This window comes from Microtus oregoni, unplaced genomic scaffold, assembly GCF_018167655.1.
Source record: "Microtus oregoni isolate MIOR12 unplaced genomic scaffold, Mior012 000009F_ref0000495, whole genome shotgun sequence".
In the NCBI taxonomy this organism is placed as follows: domain Eukaryota; kingdom Metazoa; phylum Chordata; class Mammalia; order Rodentia; family Cricetidae; genus Microtus; species Microtus oregoni.
In genome coordinates this window covers 10,098,048-10,115,712 of record NW_024543068.1, presented here as the reverse complement: position 1 = coordinate 10,115,712, position 17,665 = coordinate 10,098,048, and the positions used below count along the sequence as shown (strand labels likewise).

General features: G+C 45.9%; 1 protein-coding gene across 3 annotated transcripts in view; it reads right to left on the bottom strand.

The window, feature by feature from the left end:
* Positions 1-1,451: 1,451 nt before the first annotated feature.
* Alkbh1 (alkB homolog 1, histone H2A dioxygenase) overlaps positions 1,452-17,665 on the bottom strand; it is a 29,965-nt gene continuing 13,751 nt past the window's right edge. The window contains exons 5-7 of one of the 3 annotated variants that reach the window (XM_041658330.1): positions 17,061-17,254; positions 15,326-15,569; positions 1,452-1,798 (exon numbers count right to left, since the gene is read on the bottom strand). In XM_041658330.1, the coding sequence (XP_041514264.1) occupies positions 1,787-1,798; positions 15,326-15,569; positions 17,061-17,254 (450 nt within the window). In that variant the 3' untranslated portion in view covers positions 1,452-1,786. Of the gene's footprint in view, positions 1,799-13,735; positions 15,570-17,060; positions 17,255-17,665 lie in introns of those variants that run through there. The other 2 variants (XM_041658329.1, XR_005974836.1) reach the window with 2 other exon arrangements.

The window sequence follows — 17,665 nt, the reverse complement described above, 5'->3', positions numbered from 1 at the left end:
AGCCTTCTTTCCTTCCGTTGTTCTGTTGCAAAGAAGTGAAACAAAGGAAAGTGGCCCGGAGTTACGGAGCCAGCCCACATTTACCGCTTCTTCCTCTCAGCCAAGTGTTCTTTATCATGCAAGTGGAGTTTGGGGCTTCTTCCTTTTTTTTTTTTTAAATATTTATTTATTATGTATACAGTGTTCTGTCTGTGTGTTGCCTGCAGGCCAGAAGAGAGCACCAGACCTCATTACAGATGGTTGTGAGCCACCATGTGGTTGCTGGGAATTGAACTCAGGACCTTTGGAAGAGCAGGCAATGCTCTTAACCTCTGAGCCATCTCTCCAGCCCTTGGGGCTTCTTCCTTACCCTGTTCATTATGTCTGGCCGGTTTCATGTGGGAACAACGGGATTTCCCGTCTTGGGGTACAAGGTTCAGACATAATAAATCTGAGACAAATGAGAGATATTATAATAATAGGCAATTCCAGCCTGGCATTTAGCTCAGGAAATGGACTGCAGACCTCCCAGGCCCTAGACACAGACTCCTGGGGTTTACAGGAGGGTGACTCAGAGGCCGGGGAGCATGGTTGTTACTGGAGGCTCTGGTGGCAGACACGGTAGATATGTACATGTGTGTAATAACATGAAAGTGTGTGTGTGAACATGTGTGGAGGGTGCTAACTCTGACTGGTGTTGGAAATGTAAACATTTGAGAGGTCAGTGTATGAGTCACGTTCATTGCTGTGTCCTCCGTTCCTGTTACAGTATTGACCAGGGTATAGGGCCTTGGCTGGGTTTTTTCCTTGAAGGCCTATGGAGAAAGAGAGAACTTGGGAGGCTTGGATCTTTGTACCCCAGGGTCCTAAACAAAGGATAACAGGTAAGTGGATTCCAAAAAGATTGTCCAGTCTGCAGAGGAGCGAGGAGCCTGCCTGTTGTCCCTTGGATGACCACTAGAGGGCGACCTGAGCTCAAAAGTAGCACTACGATGGCCTGTTGAGGGGCGGCAGGTCCTGCACTGGAGAAAGTGCACACCGAGGTCGCCAGAGCCCCAGGACACAGGTAGAGGTGAACTAGCTGGATTATCTATGAGGCAGGAAGGAGGTCTCCATATGAAAATCTGGTCCTGGACGCGTCGTCGCCTGAAGCAAAGCCTCCTTTTCCTTCTATTGCTGCGTGCCCACTCCACGTGCAGACACCCCACTGAGGCTTGCTAAGCCAAACGCTGCCCACCAGTACAGATGAATCTTCAGACAAGCCTTGGACAGGTGGGATAAGCAGGGTCAGGCCTCTTGGGTGGAGAATAACCGGGCTTAGAGGACAGTCTGGAGGGGATGTCAAGGGCACCGAGGAATAACTTCCTTTGAGTCTGTGAGGAGGTGTGTGGCTAGAGGAGGGGCCCCTCCAAAGTGAGGACCGGAGGATATGTGTCCTTCAAACTCACTCTGAAGCAAGAGAATATTGCAGTGTCTCAACCCCACCTCTCCCTTCGCTTCCTCTTTCCCTCCTTTCTTCCCTTCTGGATCTCTCCTCCTCTCTCTTCCCTTTCTTCTGCAATGTTGGGATTAAACACAGGACCTCATCCATGCTAAGCAAGAATTCTCCACCACTGAGTTCCACCCCCGGCTCAGTTATTTGTCTCTGGTGCAGCACATAGAGATGCCGATGTTAAGAGGCAGCGATGTCAGACAGCTGCTGTTTGGCGCCTCACGGCCAAGCAGCACTTGGCTTTTAGAGCTAGTGGAGGTCTTCAACGACATGGTGCCCGCAGAGCAGGAACAGGAAGGTTGTGCTCCACAAATGTCAGCGCTTTTTCTGTGAAGGAAAAAAAAAAAAAAACCTTAGGGAAACCCAGTGGGGGCAGCTATGCTCCTGCAGGGGCCAGAGCAAACCACAGCAAGCTGTGACGTCAGCCTCAATGGCAAGTAAAGCTGGAGGTGAAGACTACACAAAGAAGAGAGGCATCCAAGGCCTGCTCCATAGGAATGTGTGCTGTATGTGTGCTTTGTGCAAACGAAGGCGGTGTGTGTGTGTGCGTGCGTGTGCGTGCGTGTGTGTGTGTGCGTGTGTGTGTGTGTGTGTGTGTGTGTGTGTGTGTGGTGTCAGTAGCACATTTGTCTTTGCTTGCCAGGTCCAGCACGAAGTCTAACAGTTGGGGAGTTTGCAATACAAACTCTCTTTCCCTTCTCTTTCCCCACCACCTTGTGATAGCGCAGTCACCTTTCCTTTGTTTGTTGACAGCTCTATTTTGTTGTTGTTGTTGTTGTTGTTGCTGTCAACAAAGACAAAGGCATGTTTACTTTGCCACCTAGTCTAGGTTTAGCTATTGACCTAACAAATAAAACACAAGCCTCCAGGCTGGAGAGATGGCTCAGAGATTAAGAGCACTGGCTGCTTTTCCAAAGGATCTGAGTTCAATTCCCATCAACTGTATGATGGCTCACAACCATCTGTAATGAGATCTGGTGCCCTCTTCTGGTCTGCAGGCACACATGCAGACAGAACACTATACATAACAAATAAATAAATCTTAAAAAACAAACAAAAACCACAAGGGTCCATATTCAGCTTTCGAAACTAGACCATCCAGGGTGCTCTGGCTTCCTCCTCTTTGTCACTTGGATCAGGCGACTCTGTGGAGCGGCCCACATGATACAGAGCTAAGGGCCTTGCCAAGAGAAAGGTGTGAAGTCAGCAGTCTGGTCCCACTGAGCTTCCAATGCCTCTAGCCTCCCCTGCAGCTTGAGAACTCTTTGGGGGTAACCCTGACCCTCATGCACCACCTCTGTGGGTGCTCCCTGACAGCCTTTCTCAAGAGACTCGGAACCTCACCTACAAACCTGGTATGATGCTCTGCAGGACAACAAGATCTTAACTATTTATCACTTGAAGTCACTAAGTGGGCTCACTGGCTGCTGATCACACATCTATAAATAGCCATTGTATTACAGGCTTCTAGAGGTTCTTCTACAGGGTTCTCAATAAAGAGCACGCTCATTTCCTTCTTGGGTTTTTCAACCAAGAAAGGATGATCGTAAGAAGAAGCTGGCATGGACGGTGGAATAGCAGTTCTATTATTGATAAGGGCCAGACAGCAGGATGTGGCCATAGGTCTTCAGTCACCGAGCCTGCTACTACTGAACCCCAGATGTTAGGTAGCCTCACCCACATAGTCCTGAGGAGCACTGACAACAGACCCAAAAGAGGAGGTGGGCTCATGCCCAAGAGGGGCAAGAAGTAGCTCTGAGCCAAGGCTGCCCAGGTATTTGTCCCAATCAAGAGTGAGGAAGCCCCTGATGCTCCGCCATATCCACTAGGGGAGCAAGGAGCAATGAGGTGGAAAGTTCCAGAAATTCTGCTAATTAAACTCCCCCATTGGGAAGGAAATGTAAAGAGCTTGATCTAAGTGGCCCCAAAAGGGCTTGGAGGTAAAGGCTTGCTACCCAGCATGGTGCCACTGGGGCCTGTGGACCTTGAGGGAGGAGGACCTTCTGGAAAATCTTTAGGTAATTGTGGTGTGTGTTCGAAGGGAATTTTCGAGACCCCACTCTCCTCTCCTATCTCTGCACTGAGTTGAGGATTTTAACTTCATAATACTTGGTCATGATGGCCTGCTTGGACACAGGCCTGAAAATGACAGACTTCCACCTCCAAAACTGTGGCCACATGAGTCGTTCCTCTTGATAAGGGATCGCAGCTGGGCGTTACAGAAATGGAGAACTGAGTGACGTAATGGGGAAGGATGCTCTTTTGGCAGCCTCCCTTCCATTGGGGGCCCTTTCATGCATCTGCCACCATTCTCCCCAGGGGAGTGGCACCCTCGTGACTTCTTCATCTCTGTACCCAACTGCCATACTCTTCTGTCTCTGGCTCTGGTATCTGAGGAACTCTTGCTAACATGGTCTCCACAGAGTAGAGGTCAGGACTCGCTGGCTACTGTCAAGAAGCCTCAAACCTGCCCTTTCTGTTGGTGATGTTGTGATACCAGGAACGAAGCCCATGGCCTCCAGCGTACCAAGTGAGTGCCCCACCAGTGAGTGATATCCATGCCTCTTCAACTTGCTGCTTTGAGAGCAGGGATTTTGTTTTCAGCCTCTCTGCTTTTCCCAAGCCTGAGGTTTTTTTAGATCATTCATGCGGATAGAACAGATCACCTCTGCGGGAATAGCATACACAATGTAAAATCAGTTTTTAAAACAAAGACCTTAACAAGGAGAATAATTCTATTTTATGAGCAAAACTGCAGTTTTGGGATTCTTTTCTTCCTTCCTTTCTTCCTTCCTCCCTCCCTCTCTCCCTCTCTTCCTTTTCCCTTCTTTCCTCCCTCCTTACCTCCCTCCCTTTCTTTCTTTTCTTCCTTCCTCCCTCCCTCCCTTTCTTTTTTTTGAGGCAGAACCTCACTTTATAGCCCAGATTGACTTGGAACTTGCAAATATCCACACATCCACACCCATCCCTATTGTACAGTTGACTTGGGGACTGCTAATGTCCTCTCTCCCACTCTCTTTAAAGAAGAGCAAATGTAGATCGATTGAAGAGAACCGAGAAGGAATCCCCAAGAGTGAGGGGCTCCAAAGGAGGAACATCCTATTTCACTTAATTTAAAAAATTATGACATTTTATTTATTTCTTGTATATGCATGTGAGCAGCTACAACACTGATACGTGAAGGTCGGAGGGCGACTTACAGAACTGAGAGGAGTCAGTTCCTCCTTCCACCACTTGGGTCCCAGGGATCAAACAAACTCAGTGGGCCCAGCTTGGAGGCAACTTCCTTTATGTGCTGGGTCAGTCTGACAGCCCCATATCGATTTCTTGTATGATGAGAATTTGGTGAGAGTTACACCTTTTTTCCTTTGTTCTCTAAAAAAAAAAAACAAAAAAAACCCAAACAAACAAACAAACAAACAAAAAAACACTAAAGGGCAGGCAGATCAAGCTGCTGATGACAACAGTCTTCCCATGCCAGTACGAATGCCCTTTTGTGGTGTGACTGAGCAGGAGAATGGATCAGCTACGATGTGGGTGAAGGCCGGAGTCTACACCAGACGCCTGGACCTTCACACAGCCTGATGCCTCTGCATTCGTGGTCTCGAAATACTGCCTGGGGTCCCAGAGATGCTGGTCTCACCACTGCATGAAGGGCCATGCGGAGACCCATGCAATCCACCTGGCAGCCGTGTCTGTGAGCTCTTCTGTGTTCCCTCACCAACCCACGGGTTTGGAAAAAAGAAGCCGTCGTTGTTTCATACAATGAGGGTGGTTTGTTCTACAGCTGTAGTAGCTGAGACCAGTACCCATTGCTAACCTTACACGTCTCAGGCTCCTTTGTATGCATTAATATTTACATGCATGTAGTTTCATACTGAAATATATTCATGTAAACACACATGGATTACTTAGTCCTTTAAGACTCCCTAGAGTACAGACTTGAACAGATGAACCTCTTCCTTGCTAATGGAGGTCTAGGCAATTGCTAACTTTTCATTATGCTCAATCATATTGTTTGTTTGTTTGGTTTGGTTTTTCAAGACAGGGTTTCTCTTTAGCTTTGGAGCCTGTCCTGGAACTCACTTTGTAGACCAGGCTGGCCTCGAACTCATGGAGACCCGCTTGACTCTGCCTCCCAAGAACTTGGATTAAAAGTGTATGCTACCACCGCCTGGATCAATCATATTGTAATGACTATCTCTGGACCTTCATGCCTCCCGGCTCCAATCCACCCTGCTTACTTCCACCACTGCAGGGCTTGAAAGACCTAAGGCCTTCTGGGTACTTGCAGGGCTTTGGTCCTCTGGACTACCCTGAGAAGCTGACCCCTGTTCTCTTAAGAAAATTGAAAAACATCTGGGCACAGTAACCATTATACTCCTCTCTTTGGGCTTTATTAAGGAGCTGAAAACCAGACAAGTTTAATCCCAGCACTTGGGATGAAGAGCAGGTGGATCTGAGTTCAAGGCCAGCTTGGTCTACAGAGAGAGTTCCAGGGCAGCCAGGGCTACACAGAGAGACCCTGTCTCGAATCGTCTCCCTTCCCCCACAAAAAAGGCTGACAAAGTAGACCTATGAGCATGGCGGCACAGCTGCACTCCGGGATCACTGATAAAAGCATATGGACCCTGTGGCCTTCTACACGGCAGAAGATTATTGAAGAGAATTTTGCAGTTGTGTGTCACTCTCTAGTCCCTAGCGTGTTCCATGCTGCTTGGGGGTGATTGGCTGAGGCCGTACAGGAAAGGACGAGAAGGAGTGTGGGTGTCTCTGATAGGAAGGGACTGGGGACAGGCCCTGCATCCTGCAGAGGTATTTCTGCCAGAGGCGCGTGCGTGCTACATGAGGGCTGCTGACAGAGTGCTGTGTGCCTCCGTGTGGATGTGACCAAACTCAGGGATGTGCTGCTGTTAAATGAAGCGAGGCATTTCCATGGCAACACATCTCTCCGCTCCCAGCCAGATGCCAAGCCCTTAAATTATATTTTTCTGGCTGAAAGCACCTCAATTGCTTCTAGTCTCCAAAGCAATGGGACTGCAGGGACACCAGATGCCTCAACCTCATTTCCAACATTCAAACAAAGCCTAAGGGGTGATATGTGGGGGCGCAGAGGGGTTTTGTTTGGGGGGGAGGCCTGTAAGTAGCCATTAGTTAACGGGGCTGGACGGGCTCCATGTCTATCATCTCTTGGACCAGTGATCTGGGGTTAATGTCTTCCAGTGCTTCAGTCTAAAAGAAGGAGCTGTACAATGGAAGTAGGCAGAGATGTCAATCATTCATTCCAGTAATCAGCGCCTTTCTGCCCATCCATTGTCTTTCTTTTGGTTTTGTAGAGGTGGGTCCTATGTGTCAGGCATCCCTGCCTCCTTGGTCATAGGAAACTGGTCTGAAGCACGCAGCTGACCCAAAGTTGGCCAAGCTGATTCTCTTCCATCGATTCAGGTGAGGTAGTGGCAGCCCCGGGTAAGTAAAATCATAATAGTCGCACTAAAACAGCAGAGAAGACACAAGGCAGCGAAGACCACAGTGGGAGGAAGGAGAAGAGGAGAACAGGTCAGCTGCTGTGTTCCAACAGCTCTCCTGATTCTGCTTCCCGGAGGCTAGGGTCTGCTTCCTGCAGTTGGCTGTTTTCTCTTTGGTCTTGTGACATGCTCCCTAAGTTCAGCTGGTATCTTTCCTACCACAACCTCACCCACAGTAGCAGAGACTCCTCAACAGAGGAGGGTGCCTGAAAATGCACAAATACAAGATGATGGCAGCTGCTCCCCCACAGCGGCTGCTCCCCACAGCTGCAGCTCCCCCACAGCTGCTTATTTGCAGAGAGTTTGTGGGATCAATGTCAAGGCAAGACTATGACCAAGGAAGTTTCTGTCACTTAATGGCATTTTGTTGAGCAGCTACTATGTGCGGAACACTGTTTTAGATGTCAGAGAAGCAGATCCAAATGAGGGTGCCTTTGGGGAGTTTATTCTCTGGAGGACACAAACAATGGGGGAATAGAAGCTGTGGGAACAGATAGGGCTGCGGGCTATGAACCCAACAAATGATTCTCGGAATGTGAGTCATGCATGCCTAATCGGTACATCAAGGTTCTATGTGTCCATAAATGTTGCCAGGTGCTTTTGTTTTCACAAGAGGGATGAAACAGTTGAGATAATAACTGCCCTTTGACCCAAATAATAGTGGGGTGAAACCAAATTTTGCTTGCTGTCAGCTTTTACATCATTTGCTCCAGGAAGGCGGGCCTTCAGCTCTGGGTTAAAGGTCTTTTGAATTGCACCCTATGCCTGGTCCATTATCATATCCTTACGGTCATGCAGGCGTTTTCTCCACTCCCTAAGAGACCATCCCTATGAGATGCCTGCCAACAATCACCTGATACAATGACCCCTTCACCGATGCTCAGTAGTTGCCAGAATAATAAACACCAGGACTGTTATTCTGATGAGCAACAACTCCTGTTTTGTTTTATATTCTTAGATAGCTCTTTCACATTAAGACCCTGCTTGATCCAGGAATGGGTGGTTAATGGCTCAGCTAGAACATGACTGGCTTGAGAGACAGGAGCAGGATTGCCCACTTTCTCCACGGCTGAATCTGGGTCTCCTCTGCTTGCGCACCTCTAAAACTGAAGAAGCAGCGCCCATGGTCCAATCTCCAGGGCTCTCAGAAGGGACAACTGATGGGGCACATGGAAGCACATGGTCACAGAGCTACAGTGAGAACCCAAGAGGCGCACAGTGTAGTCAGCATCTGGACAAAACCTTCTGGTGTGTCCAAACAGCAGAGCGCTTACCTCTTCTCCCTTCTGCCAACACAGGGTGCACAGAAAGGCAAAATCTTAGGGCTCTGCGGCCGTCATTGCTGTCTGCTCAGGCATGTCCCCAGAATACAGCACTCCTTTTCAGGGTAGTACCAGGGCCTTACAAAATGGCTCAGCCTCCAATGTGACTCATTTGTTGCCCTAGCAAGCAAGCCCAGGATTGGTACTTGCGTGACTGAGGCAGACCAAGGCTGGTGGGCACAGCGAGGTGCTTGAACTTGGGCTACACAAAACAAGAGGGTGGTTCTTTGGTTGGGATAGGTGGGACCAGATTCTCCAGTCAGCCTGGCAAAGGAGCCAGAATTAGTCTGCTGTAGCTGTTTGCCAACAGATGGCCAATACCAGATCTTATTTATACATGGAATCAGGGTAGATGGAAGTGGAGAAAGGCAAACCCCGTTTTCACTCTTACTACTGAATATGGGGGGTTTTCTGTTTGTTTTGACAGGTCTTACTATGTAGCCAAGACTGGCTTTGTAACTTGCCACTTTAGCTTCAGTCTCTAGAATGTTAGGATCACAGGTGTGAGCCACCGTGCCGGAACCTCTGCACAGCATTCTTCATAAGGTTTGCGATGTGTAATTAAAAATTCACATAGGTAAGCCGGGCGATGGTGGCGCACGCCTTTAATCCCAGCACTCGGGAGGCAGAGGCAGGCGGATCTCTGTGAGTTCGAGACCAGCTTGGTCTACAGAGCTAGTTCCAGGACAGGCTCTGAAGCTGCAGAGAAACCCTGTCTCGAAGAGCCAAAAAAAAAAAAAAATTCATATAGGTAATATATGAATGTATTTTTATAAAAAAAAATCAGAGAACACAAAATTGTATAGTGCTGCCCTCTACCACCTCCCAATGTCTCCTCTCTAACCCTACATTTGGATGGAACTCCCCAGACATATTTACAACAGGGGGACATGACACAAAAACTCTTTGGTTTTTATTTTTCCCAAGACAGGGTTTCTCTGTGTAGCCCTGGCTGTCTTGGAACTTGCTCTGTAGACTTGGCTGGCCTCGAACTCAGAGATCTGCCTGCCTCTGCCTCTTGAGTGCTAGGATTAAAGGTGTGTACCACCACCATCTTTTTTTTTTTTTTTTTTTTTGAGACAGGGTCTTGCTTTGTAGCCCAAGATGGTCTGGAAGCAGACTGGCCTCCAACTTTCCACCCTTCTGCTTCTGCCTCCGTAGTGCTGGGGTTCCAGATGCAGGCCACCATGTCCACTCAACGTCAATGCTCTATAGTGTGGATGTCCCATACTCTATTGGCCTGCTTGGTACCAACTTCTGGGTAGTTACCAGTTTTTCATTATTTTTTTTTAATTTATTTATTTATATATTATGTATACAATATTCTGTCTGTATGCCTGAAGGCCAGAAGAGGGCGCCAGACCTCTTTACAGATGGTTGTGAGCTACCATGTGGTTGCTGGGAATTGAACTCAGGACCTTTGGAAGAGCAGGCAATGCTCTTAACCACTGAGCCATCTCTCCAGCCCCCCAGTTTTTCATTATTATATCTTTTTACACATTATGTACCCACATGAAGGGTCTAGAGGAAAGAGACTGAAAATTGCTGGATTAAAGTTTATGTCAACACTGACAATTAGCTACCAACTTACATTCCCCACAGCAGTGGAACACTGCCTTCCCACATATCCATGCCAACCTGAACAGGTATGTGCCGGGCATTGTTCTAAACAGAGCACATATCTGCCTTGTGGCACTGATAGTCTAGAGGAGGGAAATAATTATATTTCACATGTATTTATTTAGTGTGTGTATTAGTTACCTATGCAGAATCACCAGAGGAAGAATGAGGTGTAAGTGGCTGGGAGCGAGAAGCCAACAGAATCGAGGGGCCAGCCGGAGGGTTTGTAGGTGCCATTCTGCCTTGGACTCAGGGAGAAGCATTATGAATGGGAGGAAGAGCTGCTATTGCAAGAATCTAGCTGAGGTGACAGTGGCCTGGGTCAGGGAAGTAACAATGAAGATTCTGAAACCTTAAAACTAGTTTCTGGGGATTAGATACAGGATAAAAGAGCAAGGTAGATAGCTGATGGCTCAGTGAGGTAAACGCTCCAGGCAAACCTGCTGACCCCACATCCATATAATGAAAGGAGAGGACCAACTCTCTTAAGTTAAGCGTTGGAACTGTTACTAAAATTTAGCTGTTGCATTTTACCTTCTAGTAATTCATCTTATTTTTTTAAGAACACTGACTTACCAGTGAAACCAACTGAGAGGCAATAAACTCATCTACAAGGGAGCTCAAGTTTGGACAGGTAGTTGATCAAAAGGAGAATCAATAACAATGCATTGGCTGGCTAGGTAAGCTGGACCTTCATCGCTCTTCCCCCTGTACCCTGGGAAGCTGACCAGGGCTTTTTCCTGCCCAGCTCCTCAGCCTCTGGGCCTGCTGAGATCAGTAGACAGTCCCAAGGCTCTCGGGCCTAATTAGCATTCGAATACGCCTCAGGTGAACCCACCTAGGGTATTAGGGCTTTTCTTCTTCCAACTCTAATAAACAGCCTTGAGATTAGGGGAAAAGGGATAAAACAAGCTTATTTTAGTGAAAAAGGACCTCAGAAAATTGGAACATGGGAAAGCTAAACCTTGCTGAGTCTGCCTGATTTAGCAATACATTTGTCTCACAAAGGCTTTGGGACCCTTCTAGGGAAAACCAGACATGGGCTGAACATGGCACTAGACAGAGGCTCTACTGCAACAGGCATAACGCACAGAGGATCCAGTTAATCATGTGGTATTCCTGTTTTCAGAAGCAGACCCACAACTCAAGCTTTATTTCTAGAAACTGGGTAATAACCAGTGCTGCCCAGCGAGATTTTATGTAAGATCCCAAGACCCTGAGAGAGGCTGTCAGAATGAGCAGGAAAGACATTAGGAAGGACACCTGAGTGTGAGCTTTCACAAACCTGTTGGTGCTGAGCTCAGCATATACATCATCCAACCCCTTCAAACAATTCCCTTCATAAAGGCCATCCACATTGCAATCTAGGCGGCTACAAAAAACCTGAGAATATATGCCTTTCCTATGCATATGTCCACTTAAAATATTACTTTTAATTTTTTTTTTTTTTTGAGACCGGGTTTCTCTGTGTAGCCCTGGAACTCACTCTATAGACCTGAGATCCACATGCCCCTGCCTCCCAAGCTCTGGGGATTAAAGGTATGTGCCACCGCCCCCCCTCCCCACAGCTGAACATGTTTTTTGTGTCTGAGTGCTTTGCCTGAACCTATGTCTATGCACTACATGAATGGCCAGTGCCCTCAGGGACCCAGTGTTGAATCCCTTGGATCTGGAGTTACAGAAGATTGTGAGTTGCTATGTGGGTGCTGGGAACTGAACCCTGGAAGGGTTCTCTGGAAGAGCTGCCAGCGCTTTCTCAAATGCTAAGTCATCTCTCCAGCCCTTAAAAGGTCCTTTGAAGTAGAGTACACAGCCTTTGCTTCCCAACCAATGGATTGAAAAGGTGCTTAGCATGATAAGTCTTTTTTACTAGACAGTGCTGCTGCCGTTCCTAGATTTGCATTCTAAATTTCGACTGAGGTAGAACCAGGTTTGAGAGTTGGGCTTCTAAGGTTGGGGAGACGGCTCATTAGTTAAGAGTATATTAATGTTCTTCCAGAGGGTCAGTTTGATTCCTAGCACCCACACGGTGGCTCACAAACATCTCTAACTCCAATTCCTGGGACTCTATCACCCAGGCCCTAGATGAGTAAGTGGTGTATAGACATATATACAGACAAAACACCCACACACATAAGTAAAATTAAATTACCACCTTTTAAAAGAATAAAGCTTTTGCCGGGTGGTGGCAGTACACCTCTAATCCCAGGACTCAGAGATTAAAGAGACAGGTAGATCTCCGAGTCTGAGATCAGCCTGGCTACAGTGTGAGTTCCAGGACAGGCTCCAAAACTAGAAAAACCCCATCTCAAAAAACAAATAAATAAATAATTTATTTTTTTAAAAAGAGGAATAAATTTTAAGATTTTCAATGTAAATAAATATGTAAACATCAGGAATACACAGAGGCAAAACACCAAACAAAACTTAAGTATGTAACATTCTGTAAAAAATATTACTCTGTATAGTTAATCAGATTTTCTCTTAAATATAGTTGCCCATTTTCCTACTGTCCTTGAAAAGGCAACTGGTTTCTGTATACGGATGTCAGTAGGATGGTAGTTCCAGGAAGGGAACTGGGATTTGTCTAGTCACAGGACTTTCTGAACCAGCCACTTCCTGCTGCTGGACATGTGGCTTGTTTCAAATCTTCACTCTGATAAATTCTTGTACAACAGCCTTCCTGAATGGCTCTGATGACTTCTGTAGACTCAGTTTCCAGAAGTAAAATTTATTGGACCCAAGGACACACCACTGAAAAAAACATTTAGAAGTCACCTATTTCCTAACAGTATCTGAGAGGATAGTCTAGGACTATGTCCCATAATGCAGACATCCTCACCAGCGGAGAGCATTATGGGTGCCAGTTCCTCTAGTTCTACTATCCATGCACTGATCCCATCAATTATATATGTGCTACATTTTCATTTTATCCTTTGATAAGTGATGAAGTGCTTAAAAACAGTACTTCCCGCTGGGCAGCGATGGCACACACCTTTAATCCCAGCACTGGGGAGACAGAGGCAGGCGGATCTCTATGAGTTCAAGGTCAGCCTGGTCTATAAGAGCTAGTTCCAGGACAGGCTCCAAAGCTTCGGAGAAACCCTGGTTTCAAAAAACCAGAAGGCTCGTTCCTTGGTGTTGGATGGAGTTTCTTAGGTTAGACTTGCTGTCACGATGCAGATCCATCCTATCCTTTAGGTTCTGCAACCTTCTAACCTTGCACTCTCATTCGATCGTTTAACTTAGAGACTCATTCTCAAAGTCTTTAACAAAACGTGTTTGCTCGTTTTGCTGTGTATGTCACATGTGGGCCTAGGGACCAGAGGATACAAGAACCCAGGATCCCTTGGAACTGAACTTGGGTCCTCCACAAATGCAAGTCCTCTCTTCAGCTACCCCTCAAGAAGTTAATTCTGATGCAGGAGCTTCATACAAGGTTCATGTGTCAGCATGTTCTTATGTTTCCCTCCCCACATCTCTCAGCCATTTACAGCGGCTTGTAGACAGAAATGAACTGAGCTGGGCTGCATGGCCTATAACTAGCAAGCTCCCAAGAGGAGCTTGGGATGGAGACAGGTCTTTTTCCTTGGCTAGCCTATTTCCACTTGCTCCTAAAAACAGGCCATGCCTTTATCTGATACTCTAACAGTCTCTCTTAGTAAAGGATAAACTTTCTGTTGGATTTACCAAATGACAGCTTGTTGGTTTCAGGTGGGTCACATTTAAGGAACATCAAAGAAAACAAGGAAATTTTCCCAGGGATAAGTTACATAAAAATTTCCTACCATTCACCAATTTTTAGAACCCAGCTTATGTAGTAAGTGATTTGTATTAATTTTTGCCCCTGACAAAAAATGCATTATCTATGAACTCAATAACCAAGTGCAGGACTGGAGAGATGGCTCAGTGGTTAAGAGCATTGCCTGTTCTTCCAAAGGTCCTGAGTTCAATTCCCAGCAAACACATGGTGGCTCACAACCATCTGTAATGAGGTCTGGTGCCCTCTTCTGGCCTGTAGGCATACACAGACAGAATATTGTATACATAATAAATAAATATTAAAAAAAAATAACCAAGTGCAGATAAATAGAGGGCAGAGAAAGGTAGAAATTAAGCAAATCACAGGCCGTGGCATGGCTTCCAGATAGCCGCAGTCTCCTGCACTAATAGGCATACCCAGTTTATAGACAGGAGCACCTAACTCCCTTATTATCCCCCGCCCCATGACATTAAATCTGACATCAAAAACTATGGCAGTGACTGGATTTTCACAGAATGTTCTGTTATGACAGCCACAATACTTAGGAGAGAAACAGCCAGAGGCTTCAACAGCATCAATACAGCAAATAAAGAAAAAGTGTATCCCTGATACACTCTCAAAGAGATACAGATCTTTAGTTTAAGATGGGAGTGTTTATTCATGGAGAAAACAGCTAACAAAATACTCTAGAGACTTTCTTAGTCCATTAAAAAGCCACCAGAAAGAGTTTGGAGTTATAAAAGACACACAGAGACTACTTTCTCTTTTCCTTTGTTTTACACGTATTTATCTCTAACTTCTTCGGGGGTGGGGGCACTTTGTGTCTGTGTATCATGTAGCTGAAGATGCCTTTGAACTTCAGATCTTCTACCCCTTGGAGCGCCGGGGCAGGCCACACCACACTGGATTCATGTGGTACAGGGTAGTGAACTCAGGACACATGCATGGCAGACATTTGCTCTACCAATCAAGAGACAACACCAGCTCCTGAGGGACACTCTTAATTCCACTGTCTTCATGTGCATAAGATTCCTCTCTGAGGGCAGAGAAGAGTGAAGATCTCAAAGTATTTGATGACAACTAGGAGTTAGGAATTCTGGTTGCTGGTTCACGAATTATATAATGCTGAGAGGAAGAAACTATTTCCTCTTAATAAGCTCTGAGGTAGTGACACACCACAGACATACGATCTCACTTCTTCCTCCTGAGATAACAGCAGAGGCTGAGAAATCCGTGTGGATCATTACCATACCTATGAGGTATGACAAACACATTCCTGCTTGTATTGAGCTGGATTCAAACACTTCTCTGAGCAAACTGTAATCATTCTACTCTCTAAGACACATCCAGACAGTGGCATGACGGATGACTTCTTCCCTGCCCTTGTGAGGATTGCCTTGGGGCGAGAGTGCATGGCAACAGATCTAACCTTTAAGTCTTAAGTGTCAGAATTTAGCCTCGCCCGTTTTACTGGGCTATTCTGGTCATCAAGATGGCACAAACCATCTGCAGTAATGTCTCTTTTTGTCTCCTCCATGGGTTCTAAGGGAAAGTCCTGGTTTGTGGCCAGTACCTGTCTGACAGTCATATTAACTCGAGCAGTTTTCAAATAGGTGGCACACACCTGCCAGTCCTCTACAGAACAGGGCTCAAGCAGTGAATCGCTAGGGAGGACAGCTGGGAGAGGTGTCTCTAGGCAGTGAGGCAGGCATTCGCCATCAGGATGCGGAAGGACTCGAGGGACTGCATGATTTAACAGGCGGCTGAAACCTGACATCACCATGATGTCGCCACTGTGCATAAACATGGCTGTAGGGGCCTCATCTCTCTTGAGACCACCCAGGAGAAAGATGGCAGACTGTCCAAAGCTACAGAAAAAAAAAAAAAAAGAGAGAGAGAAATTTCTATTATTTAGTTAAAGTTGTCAAAGTTACTGCCAACTACATTTTTTTGTACTTCAGACTGGCACGGACTGAACTTAGTTCTGAGTTGGGGGTAGATACCTTTGCCTGCTGAGCCACCTCATGATCCTTATTTTTGATGTGTGTACTTGTGTGGAGGCCAAAGATTAATGCTGATGTCTTCCATAAATGCTCTTCCAACTTGTTCAAATTTAAGTGTATGGGTATTTTGCATATATGTGTACATGTGTGCGTCTAGTGTTTTCAGAGCCAGAACAGGAAACCAGATAGGCTAGGATTGGAGTTACTGATGTCTGTGAGCCACCATGTAGCTACTGAGAACCAAACCTCAGTCATCTAGAAGAGTAGCAAGTGCTTTTAACCATTAAGTCACCGGTCTCACTTGGCATCTTTTAATTTTATACTTTATTATTATTTCTGTATAAATCTAACAGGTGTATGGATATGCTATAGAGCACAAATGGCGGTCAGAGGACATTTTAAAGTTATCTCCGTCTACTGTGGGATCTGAGCATCAAATTCAGGCCATCAGGCTTGTTAGGGAAATGTTTTTGCCCACTAAGCCATCTTACTGACCCCATCTTTAAAACTTACTATGCTTGAGTCACAGTGCATGTGTGAAAAGTCAGGGTAACTCCTGGAGTTGGTTTCCTCCTTTCACCATGTGGTCCCAAGATTGAATTTAGGCTGTAGGCTTGCAGTACATGCTTTTACCCGAGGAGACACCTCACAGGCCTCACCTTCCTGTTCTTGAGACAGGATCTCTCACTTAGCCTGTCTCTCCACCTCCCCCACCCTAGCACTAGAGTACAGACATGATCTGCTTCATATGTTGGGATGTGGGGGGAAGAGTTCCTCATACGTGTTACTTGGAGCAAGTTACTTAACCAACTCAGCCACCTGCTCTGCCCCAAAGCCATCACTTTTAAACTATTTTGGCTTGTGTTTCCCAGTGACCAAGCCATGATCTGCTGCCCATACATTATTATGACAGCACAAAGACTTGCTACAAAATAAATTATGATAAAGCAATATGCAAAGCAAGAGCCGACGTTCAACATTATCTAGGTTTTTTAATGCACATTTTAAAATTTCAGTATTTTAATAAAATCATGAGTCACTATGTTTCTAATTTCTTCATTTCTAAGACATTTAATGGGAGGTCGGTCCTTTTCTTGTTGAGTTTCTATGGATTCTGCATATACTAAAACTTCTGTGTGAGGGACAGAGGTGAACTACTCAGGCTTTGTGTTTTACACCGTATCTTGCTCCACTTTACAAAAAAAGGCTCGTTCAATTTGCTTTATGGCCTTCTAACTTGCTTATTACACACAGTAATGATAGTACTTCCTATCATAAAACTTTACTAATTTTAGCTTAAGAATGTCTTAGAAAAACGAACAAACAAACAACCTGAAACCCCTGGAATTAAATTACCTGAAGGACAGCAAGGGTTTGGAGTGATCTAGTTCAGATCTGTCCACATGGATTCCCAGTGTAGAGTCAAGGCGGTAGTAATTCAGGATACCCGCTTCTGCTTGGAACCCCTGAAATCCACAGGCAGCGGCGACTTGCTCTGAGAGGAAAGCCAGGTCAGAAGGGAAAGGTGTATAATGATCTGCTGAGTATTTCTTTGGTAAAAGTAGAAAAAATAAGAAAAATAAACAATAACCTCAAAACATAGGAAACTGTGGCATAAAATCCATTACTCACTAACTACTAGTAACACAGGCACTCAGTAAGGTTTCTACCTATTACCAGTGGCTGCTACTGAAGAAAACGTCTTTTCCCTCCTCAGCAACCACACAGACCAGCAGGGAGGTGTGGGGTTCTTTGAGGTCCTCTTCCTAAAGGTTGTTTTTATTAAAAGGAAATCCAATACTAGGATTAAAGGCGTGCGCCACCACCGCCCGGCAGTCATTTTCTTTTAAAGTTTTATTTGAGACAGATTTCTTTGTGTTAACAGCTCCGACTGTCCAGGAACTCACTCTGTAGACTAGGCTGGCCTTGAACTCAGAGAACTGCCTGCTAGAGCTAGGCTT